This window comes from Miscanthus floridulus, chromosome 17, assembly GCF_019320115.1.
Source record: "Miscanthus floridulus cultivar M001 chromosome 17, ASM1932011v1, whole genome shotgun sequence".
In the NCBI taxonomy this organism is placed as follows: domain Eukaryota; kingdom Viridiplantae; phylum Streptophyta; class Magnoliopsida; order Poales; family Poaceae; genus Miscanthus; species Miscanthus floridulus.
Window position 1 is genome coordinate 106,964,152 of NC_089596.1, and position 21,192 is coordinate 106,985,343.

The 21,192-nt window shown below is 44.5% G+C and overlaps 1 protein-coding gene, 1 non-coding gene and 1 pseudogene across 5 annotated transcripts; 1 reads left to right on the plus strand and 2 right to left on the minus strand.

The window, feature by feature from the left end:
- Positions 1-1,040: 1,040 nt before the first annotated feature.
- On the plus strand, positions 1,041-11,872 carry LOC136516563 (serine/threonine-protein kinase PBL34-like; annotated as a pseudogene).
- On the minus strand, positions 9,949-10,087 carry LOC136519258 (small nucleolar RNA Z247). The gene has a single exon (XR_010774813.1). It is a non-coding gene; the product is annotated as a small nucleolar RNA Z247 (small nucleolar RNA).
- A 131-nt stretch (positions 11,873-12,003) lies between the features above and the next one.
- Positions 12,004-16,504, minus strand: LOC136516562 (hypersensitive-induced response protein-like protein 1). 4 transcript variants are annotated; one of them, XM_066509985.1, is made up of 6 exons: positions 16,353-16,445; positions 13,969-14,031; positions 13,627-13,847; positions 13,123-13,243; positions 12,773-12,961; positions 12,004-12,654 (listed from the first exon to the last, which is right to left on the minus strand). In XM_066509985.1, the coding sequence occupies exons 3-6, from the start codon at positions 13,813-13,815 to the stop codon at positions 12,290-12,292; spliced, it is 864 nt and encodes a 287-aa protein (XP_066366082.1). In that variant the 5' UTR covers positions 13,816-13,847; positions 13,969-14,031; positions 16,353-16,445; the 3' UTR covers positions 12,004-12,289. The 4 variants fall into 4 exon arrangements, with proteins under 4 accessions (XP_066366082.1, XP_066366083.1, XP_066366084.1 ...); XM_066509986.1 differs by lacking the exon at positions 16,353-16,445 and adding an exon at positions 14,827-14,969; XM_066509987.1 differs by lacking the exon at positions 13,969-14,031 and having other exon boundaries at positions 16,353-16,504.
- Positions 16,505-21,192: the final 4,688 nt, after the last annotated feature.

The window sequence follows — 21,192 nt, forward strand, 5'->3', positions numbered from 1 at the left end:
GCCTGAGCGGCCGCTGGTGCCACCTGCCGCTGCAGGAGCCACTGATGATGCCACCACTTGCGATGGCACCGTACCGCCAATGGTAGCTTTTACGTGCCCGACGCTGGTGCCGGTGCTGCATACATTGCTGGTGGTGGTGGGAGAGCCTCTTGCCACCGCCACTAGTGTGGGTGTTAACGAGGACCATGACTTTCCCCGGAATGGAAGCTACCTACTTGAGGTGGCGAATGCCATCTTGGACGTCGGCGGACGACGAAATCGGCGGTGGCGGCGTGTTACGGGAAATAATCATTGACCAGCCGGAGGTTGAAGACAAGGGTAGAAGAAACATTTATCCCACCTTTTCTCTTGAAATCTAAAAAATAAATAAAACAATGGGTGCGGCGTGTTACGTCAAATATACGCAGTTTCGTAATGGTACCGGGCATATTTCGCCGTTGACGGTGCGAATTGGCCGAGCCCATTAAAGTTAGATGTCCTATAGCAAAATTTGTTTTTTTTTCCGGATCATGAATAACTTGCACTCCAAGGTAAAACACGCTATATTGACATTACCACCTACGTAAAGACGAGCCGTCACGTCATAGGAGAGCATCATATCATCTTGGTGCCTGAAATGAAATCCAGCCCGCTTGCTGAATCTTGGCTGAAACTGGCTGGAAAACACTGTTCCGACTGAATTGTTGCGAGAAAAAAACACTATTTTAACTGAAAAAACAAGCTAAATATAGGGTAAGCCGAACATGACCGAAACGGTAAAAAAAAAACCTGTGTTTCGCCCACTTTGGTCGACTCCCTACCGCCGCGTCGCTAATACCCCCGGTCATCATCGCCGCCGACGAGGTCGCCCTAACAGGACCGCCGCCACCAATGGAGCACGGCCTACCCGCACACCAAAATGCAAATGCATATGCGTAGGATTTCCGGCAGCCCTGCCCAGCCGCTGGGTCCTACCCGGCCCGGGCCCCTACCCTGGCCTGCCTGTCTGTGTTAGCGCCCCCACAACACATCCGGTGGGCCCCACCCACCACCCTCTCCCCCCTGTCTCCTCTCTTCTCTCTCTGTGTGCCTTCCATTCCATTCCGACGCTCTCCACTACCACTGCCATTGCCGCTCTCCTCTTCACCACGCCGGCTGCCACCCTCCTCACGCCGCTTCCCCCGCACCGGAGATTCCGATTCCTGTCCGGCTTCCGCGGACTCCTCGCGATTCGGAGTATCCCGTGCCTGCCGTGGTGGTGTGGCGTGCGGTTGTCTCGGTGTGAGCTTACTTAGCGGTTTGCAGGAGAGATGGGCGTCGGGAGCTCGGCGGGCCGGCCGAATGGGAGTCCGCGGAGCGAGCGGGGGACCGGAGGACGCGAGGGTTCCGACGCGGTGGTCTGCTGGATCTGCCTCTGCGTCTCCTCCTCCTCCTCGTCCCGCGCCAAGGTCGACACCGCCGCCGCGACCGCCTGTGCTGCCTCCGGTAATGCCTCTCCGATCCTCATGCTCTCCTCCTCTGCCAGCGTGTCTCTGGGGACGTATGTATGCTTGTGCCGCTTGTAGATTATGTGCCTGCCGGTTGCTGCTCGGTGTGAGGGAATCGCGCCAGCTTTGGGTTTCGGATTGGGAGCTCGTTAAATGTGTAGTGCTGTGTATGATCCACATCCACACACGCCATCGTGTCTCTGCCACGGACAAAGCACAAATGTGTATGATCCATATATTTTGTATGTGTGCCAGCGGCCTAGAAAGTAGGAATGTGTGTGTGTGTATGATCCATACATGCCATCTCTGTGTCTGCGTCCCAGGTTAGCAACGTGTATGGTCCATGTATATGCCATCTGTGGTGCTAGAACTGTCCATCCTCTGTGCATGTGCGCAATGTGTTGCAAGCTAGTCTTGTACCGTTCAACCGTTGGTTGATGCTTTGATGGTCAAGCTGAAGGTGTGGGTGTGGCCTGTTTTCTGTCACCTGTTTGCAATGCTGAATGTAACATTGGAACTGCTGTTTACTGTGCACGATGATAGTGGCCTAGTGTGCTTACTGCTTAGATACAGGCACACAGTAGTTTTTGAGTGTTTTGAGGTGTATGAATCCCGTTCATTGTGCTCCAGGCCTCCAGGTTTGGGTGCCCTGTGTCCTGTTGTCTTGTTGTCTGTTGAATGATCCCTGTGTGTTCCATGGGTGTTTGTGCCCCATTTGCCCCGTTGAATGATCCCTATGTGTTTTTTTGGGTGTTTGGGTTGGAGGAATTAGGGTGTAGGCCTCGTAGATTGTGCTATTAGGGGATGGTAATGTTGTGCTTATCACATTCCTGGCATTCTGAACTGCTCCTGTAAATTAATTGGCGGCTCAAGCTCAAGTACGTGTCTATTTCACTTGCCTTTTTGCAATGCTGTAGGTTTGGAACTGTTTCATGTGCAGGGCGATGCTAATCTGGTTTTCTGAGATGTATGCATGGTTTGGAATGTTGTTCTAAGGTTTATGTTTTCTATGGAAAGAACAAGAAAGTAGGGAATTAATCTTTGACTGGTTATGTTTCGCCAACTTGTACTATGTATTGCTAAAATTGTAAATGTGTTTCATGCTCGTAGAATTTGCAACGACAAGATTTCATCATACGTTACACTTTGTGCTAAATATGATGTGCATGTACAGCTGTACATAATTAACGGAACACTTTTGTGACATTTATCCACGAGCTCATGCTAGGACCTGCATTTTTGGGGAATTAATTGGAATTTACGTGTAGGAAGCACTGGGCACCATAATTTTGCTTCGAGCCATTAATGACACGAATGAAGGCGTATTTCCTTCTGTTTAGCTTCAGAAAAACATCTATTTTTTTAAATGAACAAAGCGTCTATTTTAGCTTGTTGCCTCATGCTTGGAAAATAGTATGCTTATTTTGTAGCAAGTCCCATTGAGTCCGTCCAAGTTATGTCTTTTGGTTCATTTTACCAAAGGTTTGTCAGTTACTGTAGTTTAATACTTATGTTTTTGGATGCAGAAACTAGAGGAAAGAATAATGGTATCCAGAACCAACGTGTTCAACAGATAGCTCCTGCTTCGACATTGCCTAGCAACTCTGAAAATATTTCACCCCCATCTATAGTTGCAGATGGGCTGACGGTATCATTCCAATTGCGGAAGTTTACTTTCAATGAATTGAGGATCGCAACCAGAAACTTCCGTCCTGAGAGTCTTCTGTGAGGGAGGGTTTGGCCGTGTCTACAAAGGTTGGATCGGAGAGAACAGAGCTGCTCCTGGGAGACCCGGCACAGGGTTAACTGTTGCTGTCAAGACCCTCAATCGCGATGGGCAGCAAGAGCACAAAGAGTGGGTGGTATGTTTTACTTGTCTTTGATACATAGAGGTTTGAACTAACATTCTTTGTATTCAAATCTTAAATGGACCTTTTGTTTTCTCAGGCAGAGGTCAACTTTCTAGGAAATCTAAAACATCCGAACCTGGTGAAATTGATTGGTTATTGCCTTGAGGATAATCAGAGGCAGTTAGTATACGAATTTATGCCCCGTGGAAGTTTAGAGCACCATCTCTTCAGGAGTAAGCATCTGGCATCTGTTACGTCTTTATTTTAAGCATATGTTGCTAGCTTCCTAAGTCGATGAGTTATCTGAATTGGTCATTTCAAAAGTCAATGTATTGTGGAAGAACTTATATTGCAAATGGTTGCATTGTGCAAAGTGCCATCTATTTTTTTTTTATATTTGTTGCTTCAGAAAATTGGCATCTATTGACCTGGACAGAGTAGCACGTATCATGCTATATTTGACCCTGAGACTAGAGCTTATAATATGCCGTTTTATGATATATTTTTACAGTTTTTTTCTTTTCTCAGCTATCATAGACTACAAACTTTGGATGAAAATATGCCCCTTTCTTGTCAAAATCATTTTGTGACTGCAGGCAGCTATAATGGTAGCTCATGACCCCTGAAGTTTGCTAGTTATCATGCTCAAAAAAGTTTGCTGGTTAGGTATTGAAATACATTTTCTTTTCTTTTAATGGGGAAGGTCTTGAAATGCATTGACCCATGAAGTTTGCTGGTTGTCACTTGTTAGCTGTTAGCCACTCTCTTTTTTTCCCACTTTTGTGTTAATTTCTCCAAATATTGGTACTGTGTAATGCTTGATCCACTGAAATTCATTTTGGTTTTTATATTTATGGTGGATGTGAAGGGCGTGCCTGGTGTAAGCGGTAGAGTCTTACCGTCTGTGACCGGAAGGTTCCGGGTTCGAGTCGTAGGCTCCTCGCATTGCACAGGCGAGGGTAAGGCTTGCCACTGATACCTTTCCCCAGACCCCGCACAGAGCGGGAGCTCTCTGCACTGGGTACGCCCTTTATATTTATGGTGGATGTCAATTAACTTATTGTTTTGTGCAATAACTATGATTAAATAGAGTCAGTGCCACTTCCATGGTCCACTTGAATGAAAATTGCACTGGACGCAGCAAGGGGCCTTGCCTTTCTTCACGAAGAAGCTGAAAGACCTGTGATCTATCGGGATTTCAAAACTTCCAATGTTCTACTTGACACAGTCTATATCATTTTTATGCCTTACCTTTTTTTTAAGTGAAACACATTTACCTTTTTTTTTAGATCCTCATGTTTGTCCTTTGTTCAACATATTCTTCCATCCAGGACTACAATGCGAAACTTTCTGATTTTGGGCTTGCTCGAGATGGTCCCATAGGTGATAAGACCCACGTGTCAACGCGAGTCATGGGAACCTATGGGTATGCTGCGCCTGAATATGTTATGACAGGTAAGGTGATCTTTGTTCTTTTTTTAGTAAAAATAATTGAATTTGTTGGTTGGGTAACTTTGAGCTTGCAAACTATTGATGTCATCCTACTGAGCATATGCTGAAACTTGTATATCAAGATGTCTACTGATTTGCAAATTACTGTGCTATCTATATCTATTCCGGGTATATTAATTTCGTTAAAAAAAATCCGGCTATATAAAAGGTGTTAGTGACCGTTGGTATGTCAACTATAGCTTACCACCAGAGTCATCTAGGTTGAAAATATTGTTCCCAAAACATAGAGATGGACAGATGGTGGTCCTTGACTAAACATTGTAGTGATTTGACAAGAAAGATGCAGTCTGTATGCAGAGGTGTTATATCTGCACGACACATTTTTTGCATGTACTATGCCACACTATCTTTGTATTATGTGATTACAGATATTTATGGTTCCCATGTGCACTCTAGGTTGTGCACTAGCTGTCAAGTTTGTTGCTATATTAAGGCCCTGTTTGGTTGGGCTTTTGGCTTTGGCTTTTGGCCCCAAAAGCCAAAAGCCCAACCAAAGGGGCTGCTTTTGGAGGCTGCTTTTTTAGAAGCAGCTGTTTTTCCGTAGTACATTTTTGAAAGCTGGTTTGACTTTGCTTTTGGCTTTTGGCTTTCTGCTTTTCAAAATTGGTGGAATAAAAAGCTCTTCCATAGTTGTTTCAAGAGAGATAAAGATAGAAGGTATATTTTATACTTGTTTAACCAAACAGCTTTTAGCTTTTCTACAGCTCACAGCCCACAGCAGCTTTTCCACAGCTCACAGCCCATAGCAGCTTTTTCCCACAGCCACAGCTCAACCAAACAGGGCCTAAGTGGTCAGAGAAGCATCATACAGGGGTGGCACTGGGCTGAACTAAATTCTCTGCTTTGGATTTCAAAATTTTGGTTGGACGCCATTCAAACTACCAAACTGAATGACATGTACACATTGTGGGCATGGTATAGAATAAACACCATTCAAACGAGTACCATACTGAAGTGACTGCATAGTTTGCATGCATAAACAGAATTAATTCCTAGTTTTCAGTAATGTTCTATGCATTGCTAAACTATTACCATTTCCAGGTCACTTGACCTCCAAGAGCGATGTGTACAGCTTTGGGGTGGTGCTGCTGGAGCTCATAACAGGCAGGCGATCAATGTGTAAAAAGAGTAGGGTTAACGTGACACCCCTTAGGGTACACGGTTCCGTGTTATATAGAGGTGGGAAGAGCCCCCACCGTGGCTTACATGTTTGTCAAGATTACAATAATCAGATCCACTAATCTAGGAACTAATTACGGTTTACATATGTGCCATACGACTTACATGAAGACTTCTATCTTCTAACATTCTCCCTCAATCTCAGCCACTTCTAAGGTTGAGGTTGTCTCTAAATTTTCTTAACTTGACTACAGGAAGAGCCTTGGTAAAACCATCAGCTATTTGATCACCTGTTGAGATGAATCTCACATCTAACAACTTTTGAGCCACTCTTTCTCTGACAAAATGAAAGTCTATTTCTATGTGTTTTGTTCTTGCATGGAACACAGGATTAGCTGAGAGATAGGTTGCTCCAAGATTATCACACCATAGCCGTGCTCTTGGGGGATGATAAATACCGATTTCTGTCAACAACTTTTGAATCCATAGCAATTCTGCAGTTGCATTGGCCAAAGCCTTGTATTCGGCTTCTGTGCTAGACCGAGAGACAGTAGGTTGTTTCCTAGCTGTCCAAGAGACCAAATTACTGCCAAGGAACACAACAAAGCCACCAGTGGATCTTCGGTCATCAACACAACCAGCCCAGTCAGCATCTGAGAACGCACTAACAAGCATTGATTCTGATTTCTTGATATGTAACCCAAGTTTGATGGTGCCCTGTACATACCTCAGGATACGTTTCACGGCGCTCCAGTGAACTGTAGTAGGTGCATGCAAAAATTGGCAGACCTTATTCACAGAGAATGAAATGTCCGGTCTAGTCAATGTTAGATATTGTAAGACTCCAACCACACTTCGGTACCTTGTTGCATCATCAGGCCCAAGACAGTCACCATCAGTAATGCTTAGCTTCTCAGAACTAGACAGTGGTGTGTCAACCGGTTTGCATCTGTTCATATCGGATCTCTTAAGGACATCATTAGCATATTTTTCTTGGCTGAGAATCATACGATTGCTTCCCCGCTTGACTTCGATGCCCAAGAAATAATGGAGGTCACCTAAGTCTTTGAGAGCAAAGTCTTTCTGTAAATCAGCAAGAAGAGCGGCGGTTGCTTCAGATGAAGAGCTAGCCACAATTATATCATCCACATAAACAAGAACAAACAATGTATGCCGGCCCTTGTTATAGTAAAAGAGTGATGCATCTGACTTTGATGGAGTAAAACCCAAGGCTTCAAGCTTACTGCACAGGCAACCATGCCAGGCTCTTGGAGCCTGCTTAAGACCGTAGATGGCTTTATCAAGTTTACACACATACCCAGGGTTCCTATGATCAACATAGCCAGGAGGTTGACGCATGTAGACTTCTTCTTGAAGCACACCATGGAGAAAGGCATTCTTAACATCGAGTTGTCGGAGAGACCATCCTCGAGAGACTGCAACAGACAAGATCAATCGAATAGTGGAAGCTTTAACGACGGGACTAAAGGTATCCTCATAGTCCACACCATATCTCTGTTTAAAACCTTTGGCAACTAATCGAGCCTTGTACCTCTCAATGTCACCATTAGCTTTTCTCTTTATTTTATAAATTCACTTGCAATCTATAACATTTTTGCCGCGAGGAGGTAGAACCAGGTGCCATGTATCATTTTGAATCAAGGCACGGTGCTCCTCGTTCATGGCCATAATCCAATTTTTATCCCGCAAGGCATCATTGAGAGTAGTTGGTTCTTCTAAAACAGCAGCACTGTTACACCACCGAACCGTACCATCAGAGTAGGTCTTGGGTTTGACAATGCTGCTTTGAGATCGAGTGGCAGGTCAAGGCACAGTAGGTACTTCACCTGATGATCCGGGTTGTAGCAGCGAAAACATAGTATCACCAGCAGAGTTAGCTGCCACAGCCGATCCATTCGGCAGCCGAGATCCTGATCCCCCCGGCCCGAGATCAGTTTGTGCAGCCGCACTCGATGAGGTAGGCGACGGCGGTGGATGAGGCTGCACAGAGGATCCAGATGGGCTTGCCGGTTTGGATCCAGACGACGCGTGGCTCGGCGATGATCCCGATGGTGATCCGGCCCCGCCTGCCGTGCCTACATCTGCTGACGCGATCGGATCAGCTCCGAACGTCGTGCCACCGTTGTCTCCTGGCTGGTGACACATGAAATAAGGGTTGTTTAACCTGATCTGAGCACCATTTTGAGCACAATTTCCAGCCGAATTTCCTCCAGTACGTTCCCCATCCTGTAACACATCTCCAGAAGAACTTGGTAATATATTAGCAGGTAATGAAGAATCAAACACATGATCATGTGATGAGTTGCTCCCGGGAGTGAAAGTAGGATTAAGGAGAACATCAGGAAGAAGTTGAAGCTCGGCTCGGAGTTGAGCACCAGCATTTGGGTGAAGTTTAGAAAAAGGAAATACGTGTTCGTCAAAGACTACATCACGCGAAACATAGACTCGACCAGTAGAGGGCTCAAGGCACTTATAACCTTTGTGATGATCACTATAACCAAGGAACACACATTGCTTGGAACGGAAAGCAAGTTTCCGAGAGTTATATGGTCTACGATTCGGCCAGCAAGCGCACCCAAAAATACGAAGGAAAGAATAGTTTGGTGACTGACCATGAAGTCGTTCAAAAGGTGTATCATGGTTAATGACCTTGGAAGGCAGCCGGTTTATTAAAAACACAGCTGTTGAGAAAGCCTCGTCCCAAATTTTTAGAGGCATGGATGCGTGGGCCAACAAGGTGAGTCCTACTTCAACAATATGCCTATGTTTGCGTTCGGCTGACCCATTCTGTTGATGAGCATGAGGACATGACACATGGTGAGCTATGCCTATGCGTTGGAAAAAGGTACTCAGGGACTGATATTCGCCACCCCAATCGGTTTGAACACTCTTGATCTTGCAATCAAACTGTCGCTCAACAAGTTGTTGGAAATCATGAAAGCGTTGAAAAACTTCAGATTTACGCTTCAGAAGGTAAATCCAAGTAAACTTACTATAATCATCAATAAAACTTAAATAATATGTGTTCCGACCAACAGAATTTGGAGCAGGGCCCCATACATCCGAGAAAACAAGATCAAGAGGATTGCTAGACACACTGGTGGACTTAGGGTATGGCAACTGATGGCTTTTACCCTGCTGGCATGCATCACAAACATGAACTTTATTTGACTCTTGGGCAAAGGGGAGCTGGTGGCGACTGATGACACGCTGGACGACTGGAAGGGAAGCATGACCGAGACGATGATGCCACAGAGAGGTAGGAGGCTTGACAGCACCGAGCGCCTCTTTGTGTGGAGTTTTTATTGGGTAAAGACCATATTCACATCTGCCCTGAAGAAGAGTATTCTTCATTCCCTGATCCTTGACAAGAAAACGATCAGGGTGAAACTCTAGAAAGACATGATTATCACGAGTAAATCGATTTACAGAAACAAGATTTTTGTTGGCTTGAGGAACATGCAAGATGTTACAAAGGTGTAATTTAGTGGAAGGAGAACTCAAAACACTATGACCAATGTGATTGATTTTCATACCTGATCCACTAGCAGTGTGAACTTGATCTCCACCATGATATTGATCACGCACGGTGAGCTTCTCTAGATCACTGGTGATGTGATCAGTGGCACCGGTATCCATATACCAATTGGTGTCCACTCCATAGCCAGTTGTTGCAGTTGAGGCGGACCTTTGCTGATGTGCACCCCCTGAATAAGAGGAGTCATACCTCTTGTAGCATCTGCCAACATGATGACCCTCCTTGCCGCAGATCTGACAAATGACACCGGCTTGAAAAGACGATGTGCGACCGCCACCATTGTTGCCGCGACCAGAACCAGCGTTCCAGCCACCGCCACCACGACCACCTCCAGATCGGCCACTTCCACCGCGGCCCTTGGATGATTGACCGCCACCACGACCACCCTTGTGCGCCGCGTTCACGGAGGGCTGATACCCACCATTGCGAATGGCGATGCGTTGCTCGTGGCTGAGAAGCTGCACAAGCAACTCAGAGACGGCGATCGGCTCCACCCGTGCTGCCACCGTCGAAATGACCGGATCAAAGTCCAGATCGAGACCGGTGAGAATGTAGGAGACGAGTTCTTCGTCCTCCAGCTTGCGTCCCGCGGCTGCCATGTCATCTGCCAAGGCTTTCATTTTGGCAAAGTATTTAGAAACCGTGGATGTACCTTTGGAGGCCGTGGCCAAGGCCATCCGGTGCTGATGATCTTTGCGCGCGACTGGGATGCAAACAGCCCTTCAATGGCTGTCCAGGCGCTCGCCGCAGTGACGTAGGTGTTCACATGCCCTAGAATCTCCTTGGACATGTTCGACAGCAGATAATTGAGGACGGTTTGATCCTTAGCCACCCATGACGCGTAGTCAGGGTTTGGCTCAGGATCCTTCTTGGAACCATCCGCCTTGGATCCATCAGGGGTGATAAACGGTGACGGCGGCACAGCAGTTGGTTCGATGAACGAACCCATCTGGGCGCCCCGCACCGCCGACAAGACCTGGGCTTTCCAGGACTGAAAGTTTGTGCGGTTAAGTTTTTCATTTGTGGGAAGAAAGGTGAACGGAAACATGGCGGCGGCGGCGGCGGAGGAAGATGAGAACGCCATGAGAATTTCCGTGGGGATTGCGGCTCCTTGATACCATGTAAAAAGAGTAGGGTTAACGTGACACCCCTTAGGGTACACGGTTCCGTGTTATATAGAGGTGGGAAGAGCCCCCACCGTGGCTTACATGTTTGTCAAGATTACAATAATCAGATCCACTAATCTAGGAACTAATTACGGTTTACATACGTGCCATACGGCTTACATGAAGACTTCTATCTTCTAACACAATGGACAAGAACCGACCAGCAGGGGATCACAACCTTGTAGAATGGGCTCGGCAGCATCTGAAACAGAGACAAGGATTCCAAAGCCTGATGGACCCTAAACTTGGTGGAAACATCTCCCTGAAAGGCGCTTACAAGGTGACCCAGCTGGCCCGCGCCTGCCTCGCCCGGGATCCCAAGGCCAGGCCTCTGATGAGCCAGGTCGTGGAGATCCTCAAGCCTCTCCCGGACCTCAAAGACATGGTGGCATCTTCACCCGGCCTGTACCTGTCCTTGCAAGCAGAGCAGGTTGCAAGGCTTGGCTACCCGAGTGGCAGCCGGAGCATGAGCCAGCACAGCAGCTTTGCAACTCGGAACGGGCAGCAGCAGGTCAGGAGCCTCTCCCATGGCCGCCACGGCCATGATTCTCCTTGTCCATATCTGCAGTCGCCGACGTCGAGGACCAATGGCAAGTAGAGCTCCGGTGATTGACTTGTCATCGTCCCCATACGATTGAACTGAAGATTGGGAAATTGGAGAGGCGGGTAATTTGTGATGCTGTGATCTGCTTCTGCTTCTGTGTTGTGACTTGTGACATAGTCAACCGGGCAAGAGACTTTTTTTTGATGAAAACCGGGCAAGAGACTTTTCACGGTGATATCGATGGGGAGGTTACCTGCATCTACGGACAGATTAGATTCTTGTGGCAGAGGTTTAGCTGTTACTACTAGCTCTTAACTTAGAGTTGTACATGGTGTGGTTAAGTAAGCTGGAGACGGGGGAGCTCAGCTCAGCTGGTCAAGATTTTGGCTCCCCTTGATTAAAAAAAGTTTTTCCTTTCCCTCTCAATTTTTCTCTTTTTTGAGATCGGCCCCCACAGCATTGGTGGCTGTGTATATCATTGATTCATAGGATTTGGGGTTAGACATGAATTAAAGAGAAAGGGGTTAAAGCAAATAAGCAAGCAACAAGAGGCTCTTCAGTCATCAGTGTCACCATTCATGTTAGGGTGTTCGAAAGCAACTCTATGCTGTGCTATGATGCCCATTACTGTTCATGTGTATCATTCACTCTTTACTCGTGGCAACAGTGGCAGGTCCTTCTCGTTCTGGCAACATTGAGCACATTCCATCAATGCCTCTGCATTCTGCACCAACATGTTTACCGGCAGCAACATCTGAATTCAGGCAACATACATGACACATGAACATACTGCAAACTCATGCTGCATTATATTTATGATATTATCGGTTCCCTAAAAGGTTAGATAAAGGTTCTCCAATCCCCATGCATCAAGATAACCATCCTAGCAGTAGCAGATGGTTCTTAAGAGCACTATATATGTTCCACACATTGATCACCCCAGCTCCAGAGAAACATTGATGAGTGATGAACAATATAGACAAGCATCACACTGGTCTGACTGACGAGATCATATATACGTATAGGTACCAAGCTCCTGAAATGATCATGCTGCTCCAGTCAGCAACGGCAGCTTAGTGCTGGGTGACAGAGGAGCCCTGCAGGAGGCCGTCGCGGATCTGTGTGGTGATGTCGCGCACCGCACCGGGACCGTGCGGGATGAACACCGACGAAGCCTTGGACGATGCGCCGATCTCCTTCATGGTGTCGAAGTACTGGGTGATGAGCACCATGTCCATGACGTCCTTGGCGGTGGTCCCGGGCACGTTCACGGAGAACCCCAGCACGCTGTCCCTCAGCCCGTCCACGATCGCCTGCCGCTGCCGTGCAATGCCCAGCCCGGACAGGTACTTGGCTTCTGCCTCCCCCTCAGCACGCTTGATCTGCACGATCTTCTCTGCCTCTGCCTTCTCGTTTGCAGCCGCCCTCAGCCTCGCAGCTGCCAAATTGAAAGGGCAACAGCAACCACTAGAGTGTCAGTGTCAGCATATGATAGATACAAAGCTGGTCATTATGTCTAGTAGTTCTTATAGCTTGTTAAGCGTCAACCGACGAACCTGCGTTGATCTCGTTCATTGCGCGCTTCACATGCTCGTCTGGTTCGATGTCCACGATGAGAGTCTGCACGATCTCAAAGCCATAAGCCGACATGGCCTTTTCAAGCTCTTCCTCCACCGCCCTTGCAATCTCGTCCTTCTGCTCGAAAGCATCGTCCAAATGGAGCTTGGGAACGCTTGCTCTGATAACTGTTGACAGCAACCACAGACATCACCATGAGCAATAGGATAGCATGAGCAATTCCAGATATATACTTCCACAAATTAACAACAGGGAAAAAAACAGCACATAGATATAGACAAAGTGGTGTCTGATATGTTAAATCTTCAGTTGTTCTAAGAATTCCTACCGTCAAAGACGTAAGCTTGGATCTGGGACCTTGTGTTGCTCAGTTTGTAGAAAGCGTCACTTGCTTTGTCAGCCAGAGCGCGGTACTGAATAGATGCCACCACATTGACAAAGACATTGTCCTGCACAACTTCAGGTGTTAGAAGCATTACCATAATTGGCAATTCAATATCATTTGTCACCATTCAGATACTAAACTAGATGTGAACAAAGCTTTTGCATTTATTTTTTGAGCAAGCAGTAAAAACCTTCTGCATATGCAGTATTCATATCAGTGTTGAAAGAACTTATCAAATCAACAGAGTACAAGCTTTCAGAAGCATCTTGTTTGTTTCACCATCAATCCTGGAACAGTGCCCTAGATTACTTTTATAACACTTTTTGTCAAGCTTTATAACCCAGAAAGGATTAGAGCATCATTAATTTCATGCTCTCAAACTAATGCTGCATCAAATTGACAGCTCTCCTCTTTGCTCATAAAAAATGAAGGGTAAGCATGACATACCTTTGTTTTGGTCTCACAGCGCACATCCAGTTGCTGCAGCCTGAGTGTGAGATGACCAGCTACACGCTTCCCGGCAAACCAAGGCATGCAGTGGCATCCTGGCTCAAGCACGCTGTCAAACTTGCCAAACTGCTCCCTGATGGCCACAGTCGACTGGTCAACTTGAACACAGCAACACAGGTTGCCCATAGCTGCAGTCCACGGATCACTTCTGCTGGCACCTGAACATTTCATAAATCATAAAGACAAATTGGTAGTTAGTACTGAGAATAGTGTGAATAAGCCCTGCAATTGAGATTAAGTGCTGGCAATAGCAACTACTCTGTGGTCAGCGTAAGGTACCTAAGACTAAGATGATTGAAGGTTCACTGCGTCACAAAGAACAAAGTGAATGGCATGTAGCACCTGAATGTTTCATGTATCATAAAAGCCATTTTAGTACTGAAAAAGGTGCAAAGAAGATCTGCAGTGAGATTACTATAGAAACTAGGCAAGGCATAATGCTTTAAATCAAGTATTCTCCTTAGGCACAACGAGAACAAGCATCACTTTCCTCAAAGTAAAGCAGAAAAACTCCATCTAAACTTGTGCACATAGGAGAACTGTAGTACCAGAATGATTCAATTCAAATTTTCTCCTAGGACACTCTAATCAGAGATCAAGCATCCCTTTCCTCAGAGAAAAGCAGGACACAATCTAAACTTGTGCTTCCAAAGTAGCATCATGATTTTTCCTCAAAAAATGGAGTTGCATCATGGCCATGATTACTAAGGAAACAGCATAACAGTACTTGAACAAATATGTAACCATCTCCATAAACTCAAACTTTACTCTAGAACACATTTTCACTCTTAATTCAAGTTCCGCCGGCCTTACATGATGTGTGCAACTTAGAACCTAACCATGAGGCATTAATTTTCTCTTCAGAAACTAAAACCTTGCTGTAAAGCAAGAGAATTTAAATCACCTGTAAATATTCAGTACTTCAGAGGCTATAGCTTAATGCACAAACAGGGATGAACAAGTAAGGAGAGCTGTGTAGCCCAAGGTAACTAAGACCAGCTACCGTTATCAAGAAGAGACTAACACCAGTTACTAGATCCACCGCACCATATATAGAACAAAGAGAAGGAAATAGCGACTTAGTTCTACAGCACACATCAAAGCAGAATGAAGACTGGAAGAATGCAGGAAGAGAACCTGCTCTCGTTGAAACGGCAGAGCAGGAGAGAAGACCCTGATGGTATCAGGACAGGGCTAAATGCCTAAATGACAGGGTGGCGTTGTTTGTGAGGCAGGAAAGGTATCTACACTTGGCACCTTAAATAGCAACTAAATTCAGTAAAGCCTGCTCAATTATCACCTCGTTATTAGCTGTCTACACGACGGATTCATCATCATATAACACATACTAGAAAGGAAGCAGACTGGGTGGGTCAGCATCATCTAGGAGGTTGACTAATCCCCACTTGAAAGATTGGAGCAAACATACAAGCAAGCAGAACATGTCGCTTTTATTATTTATATGATAATGATAATAGAAAATCGGCATGCAATTGCGTGCCAAAATCCGGAAGACTTTTTTGAAACAAAAATCCGGAAGACTTGCGGGGAGTGTTTATATACGACACAAAAACCTCTCCTTTACCCCTTTTTTTTCTTCTTTCGAAGGGAAAACCTTGGAAATTTCGGTGCGTAGCAGTAGCTATCAAATTGGTTGAAAAATCCGGTGCTAGGCCGCAACTTAGGGGAAGATATCTGGGGGCAAATTCCAGGCACCTCCACACGTTTGAGAAACGGGGGGAAATTGGGGCCCGGACAAAAGATATGACTGGGTGGATGGTGTCGGAATCAGAAACTGCAGCGGATAGAATCCAAGTTTGCAGTAGACTTTGGAGTCGTCGCGGCAAACAAGAGGAGAATGTGGTGAAGAAGACAGGGCGGCTAGGATATTTCCGGACGAAATTACAGTAGAACAGGAAAAAGAAAGGGTTATTTGGATGGTACCATTACAATTCTTAAAACTTTAAGATATACCATTAAAATTTATCTATTTTAAGATCTACCATTATAATTCCATTATAATTCATCGTTTCTCAGAGAGCCCGACATGTTTGATAACGACGAGCATGTGGGTGTCGATGACGAGGGAATGTGCATGCCAGTACCTCCTTATCAGTACACTAACAATGCACAGGCTGCTATTCAGTACACTTAGCTGGGTAGAAAATGACGAAACTCAGTGAAACGATGAATTATAACGATAGATCTCAAAATAGATGAATTTTAATGGTACATCTCAAAGTTCTAAGAATTGTAATGGTACCGATCAAATATCAAAAAGAAAAAGGTGGCAAAGTGGGGTTTTCTTCGAGGAGCAGATTGGGGTTTTCTTGGCAGAACAGATTGGGGTTTTCTTGGCAGTAGACAGATTGCAGGCAAGTGAGGTGAGACTGCTAATAGGCAAAGCAGAAGATGGCAAGCAGCAAAGAAACAGAGAAAATGATTCAGAATTGGAGAGGTTCGCCACCGCCCTAGAGAAGAGGAAGAGAAGTAATCCATGGAGATGAGGGCAACCCGAAAGAAAAAGGCAAGATTGGGCAGAAGGCAAGCAGCAAAGAAACAAAGAAAAAAAATTGAGAATTGCTGAGTGGAACGATCCAGTACTCATCTCATCAGTAAGCAAAACCTAAGAAAGAAAGAGGGGTGGCGAGTGCGGCCATTACCTTGCCTTGCGGGGGGTCGTCGATGGCAGTTTGCAGGCAGAAGAGAAGACGAAGACGACGACGGAGCAGAGCAGAGCAGAGCAGAGCAGAGTGAGAAAGGAGGAGTGCTCTGCTAGCTATGTATAGTGCTCCGCTGCTCTGTCCAGATTCCTGAGGGTATAATAGTACAGTAGTAGTACATGATGATGATCCCCTCATCAGTGACAGTAGATACCAGCGTTCGGTCTATCCTACTCCCTCCGTCAAAATAAAAACTTAATAAAAAATTACACATGTATCCACATTTGTTAAAGGTAAACCATATCAACAATTAAATAATAAGGCTCTTGTGTGGAGGCATGTGCTGAGCTAAAACATAAAGTTTTCTATGACAACTTTTTAATCCTAGAACATCAAGTTTTCTAGGATGGATGGATGAAACATTTAGTATATTTATTAAGAGGTAATAATAGCTCGAATAGATTATAATAGCTCTTAGATTTTTAGAGCATAATAGTTAAAATATTCAAGAAAAAAAAATACAATGTCAGGCAGCAATTCAGCCAGACCTCACGAAGAAACCGTGGTTCTTTGTTTCCTGATTTTGCGCCACAGCCGGCATATATGCCTTGGTTTATGTATGAAGTTTCCCTATTTTTAGAATCAAAGATAACGGGAACCCGATCCTACGTGATTTGCGTTGCACGCGCCACGCAGTCTGAAACTAGCGAACGCGCATGGATCATCGGCGATCAAAAGATCACACACAAACATGTTCGCTCGTTGATTTTAGCTAGGACTTATCAGCTATGGTAGAATATTTTTTTTTTATAGTAAATCAACACCAGCCGAACTTATCGGCCAAGAGACCAACCCAGCGAACGGGCTGAACAAGTGCTCTTACCGACCAACCAAAAATTAAAGTAACAAATTGCCTTTGTTCATTCATGCTACAAGTCAAATGCAACTATACACACATGTTATGTAAAAAAAAACATTAAAAACAGCTAATCTCGTTGGAATTTAAATCATCTACCGATCTACGTATGCATGCTAGTAATATTACCATATACTATTGTGCATATATGACAATGAAAAAAAGTAATTATTTCGAAATACACCATAGCAAGACCTACGTGTATTATTATATTACTATTGATACTTCCTTGGAATCGAATCGAAACAAACAAAAAAAAAAGCTACAGATACTAACTGCTGGTCGGTATCAGCATACTGATAAGTACTAGGTAGTCTAACGTCGCCGCAAATAGCATTTTTTTTTCATTTTTAATGGGGAAAGAACCACTTAAATACAATCCATTTTAGTTCTCTGTGTTTAAAAATATTAGCTAAAAAAATGTGACTGTTAATACAAAGGGGAACCGAGAAGCAGAATCAGGAGAAACCAGTCCGTGGCCATTTCTGGTTCCTAGGCAGAAAAAACGAGAAACGATTCAAGTGATTCTTGCAAGAAACGTTTCTCTCCCTGTCTGCTTGGCTACCACACGGCCCCCAATAAAAACAAGGCTACACAGATACTAGCTGCTGGTATCCAGCTTACTGATAAGTACTAGGTAGTCTAACGTCGCCGTGAATAAATGTATGAATAATTAGCAATCGGTAATGCCGGCGTCTAGTTTAGGCCCCGTTTAGCCGGCCGAATGGGCGCCGCCTGAAATCTGATGTCACTGTAGCATTTCGTTTGTATTCGGTAATAATTGTTCAATCGTTGACTAATTAGGCTCAAAACGTTCGTCTCGCAAAGTACAACCAAACTGTGCAATTAGTTTTTGATTTCGTCAACATTTAGTACTCCATACATGTACCGTAAATTTGATGTGACGGAGAATTTTTTTTTTTATAGTGCCAAAATTTAAATTCTAGGTAACTAAATATGGGCTTAGTTGAGTTTGTTTAGGGGCAGCCGGCCAGGGCAGGCAGAGAATGACAGAGAGCGGTATACTGTCTAAAAATTGAAACCGCAGCGAGATGAAGACGAGATTGCTGGCGTGCTGCTGGTTTTTTTTTGGTTTTGGTTTTGGATTGCAGTTGCGCTGCACATGCGTTGCAGCTTGTGGTTTCTCCTTTTGGAGCCGGCATGGGCACGGCAGCTGGCTTGCCCTGCCCGCTGGGGAGACTGTGTCCGACGAAATATAAGACTCATTTCACGTTTTGGTGGGCAAAGGGTTTAATATTTTTTTTTTCTTCTCCAACAATAAGACTCAAAAGAGAATATTTTCTATAAATGGATTTTCATGAGAGAGGATACTCATATTTAGGTTATACCTATCCTAACATCTAAATTGGGTCTTTTGTATAGGTATTCTGTTAGAGGCTATAGGTATTATGTTATGGACGTATTTTAGTCTTGATCTCCTGACGGTTCTCGTGTTGGAGATAGCCGAACCAAGGAAGAAACGAGGAGCAGAAAGGCCAAAGGGATGGCAGATTGGCAGTTTGGCACTGGGCCACTGGCGAGGCCAGCAGCTGAGACTCTGATGAGAAGAGAGAAACCTGTGACAGAGAGAGAGAACAGAGAGAACCTTTCCTTTCTCCTCTTTCTTTCTTTCTTTCTTTATCCTTTGTTGACTTGACTGGACGGATCCATGCAAGCCCACGGGATGGATAGATATTTCCAAACAAACAACCAATGCATGCAAGCCCACGGGATGGACGGACGGATGCATTCGTGGTATATGATGGTAAGCTACTGAAGATTGAATGCGAGTGGCTCTTTCTTGTGTTGCTTCGCCGGTTCGCCCACGACCACGATCCCCGTACCGTATTGCGTTGCGTCATTGTGTCTCCGTTGGTGTCCAACGCAAGACGCCGACGCCGACGCCAACTCCAACTCCAATGCAGCATGCCCAACGACACAAATTCCCCTCTGGTCTCTCCGCACCAGCTGCTTTGCTGGCTTGCCCATTGTTTCTGTTTCTCCGGACACACGCAATCGTAGAGGGACCGGGGTCTGGGGGCGACAAACACAATACAAGCATCCACTCTGGTAGAGTAGTACCAATGTGACGTGCCAACCCAACGCAAATGTTTCAGGATCAAGCACCATCCCATGACGTGAGTGAAGGGATTACTATGGCCTCGTTCGCGTGTCCTTAAACTCAACTTAATCCACTTTTTTTTTCCACCCAAAATAATATTTTTCTCTCACAAATTCCTCTAGATTCATTCATATTCTTTTATATTCTTTCAAAATTCCTCCAAACAAACGGAGCACCCGCCTGTGGAGGCGCGCAACATTTTTTTAGCTTTAGTGTGCCTCCTCTTGCAAGTCAAGTCAGCGACACCCTGTGATGCGAATGCATTTTTACACCTGTAGCCACCTAAGTACCATACATGTTATATTAGCAATTAGACATGATGATACTTGATTATCCTAAAGTTGGTTGGATTCTCAAAAGAAATTTGATAATTATTTCTATAATGCAGATTCCAGAGAGAGAGAGAGAAGGCTCGAGAGATAAATGGTCAAATTCGACGAAAATGATCTTAAACCCAGGCACAACATCTACCATCATTTTAAATGGAGTCCTCGGAAAAGTCGTTCACTATAGAAGAGGAGCTACACAAGGTGATCCTCTCTCACCTTTACTTTTTATATATGTTAGCAGCTGACTTTTTACATAATATCTTGAACAAAGCAAAGGACTTATAAAGCATAGTTACAAAAAAAATAGGATTAAAAAAACATCAACCCTCGACCTAGCAATGTCGCCCCTGACCCAGATACAGAGGGGCATTTTTTACCCCTGTCATCCATGCATCTATTGCAAGCAGCGAGACTACGTTATGGAACCACGTCGGCAAGGGATGTTTGTGACTATGACTTAAACCTTATTAAATTGACAATGGCATGAGACCCAGATACAGAGGGGCATTTTTTACCCCTGTCATCCATGCATCTATTGCAAGCAGTGAGACTACGTTCTGGGACCACGTCGGCAAGGGCTGTTTGTGACTATGACTTAAACCTTATTAAATTGACAATGGCATGAGCTAGAGATAATTTTTCCTATTTTACAATATATATATATATATATATATATATATATATATATATATATATATATATATATATATATATATATATATATATATATATATATATATATATATATATATATATACAATACAAATCAGCTCTTATGCCTAGAAGCACTCCTTAACACTTTTGTGGACTCCTTATGCCTTAAAGTTCTTATCTAAAAAAATTATGGTAACAATAAACATAGATTGAGGGTAAAATGAAGATTCTTTAGTTTCTCACACTCTTAGCTGTATAGTTGGATCACTACCATTCACTTATTTTGGGTTACCTTTTCATCTTTTGTGATTGTGTTGCCCGTGCAGGTTTACTGAAAAAAGATCTTTTGATTAAAAAAAGTGCATGTTAAGGAATCAATTCTCACGTAGCTAGTATGTGAACTAAGTGTAGCTAGCTCTGGTTGGTTTTCTTGTGGTCGAATTTGGTGATCTTATTTCTCTAGAACTGGTTCAGACTTTTGGAGGTGCTATGAGGCCCGAGGGGTAGGTTTTGTAAGTGCATTTAGCCACCTAAGTACCATACATGTTATATTAGCAATTAGACATGATGATACTTGATTATCCTAAAGTTGGTTGGATTCTGAAAAGGATTTGATAATTATTTCTATAATGTAGATTCGGAGAGAAAAGGCTCGAGAGATAAATGGTCAAATTTGATGAAAATGATCTTAAACCCAGGCACAACATCTACCATCATTTTAAATGGAGTCCTCGGAAAAGTCGTTCACTATAGAAGAGGAGCTACACAAGGTGATCCTCTGTCACCTTTACTTTTTATATATGTTAGCAGCTGGCTTTT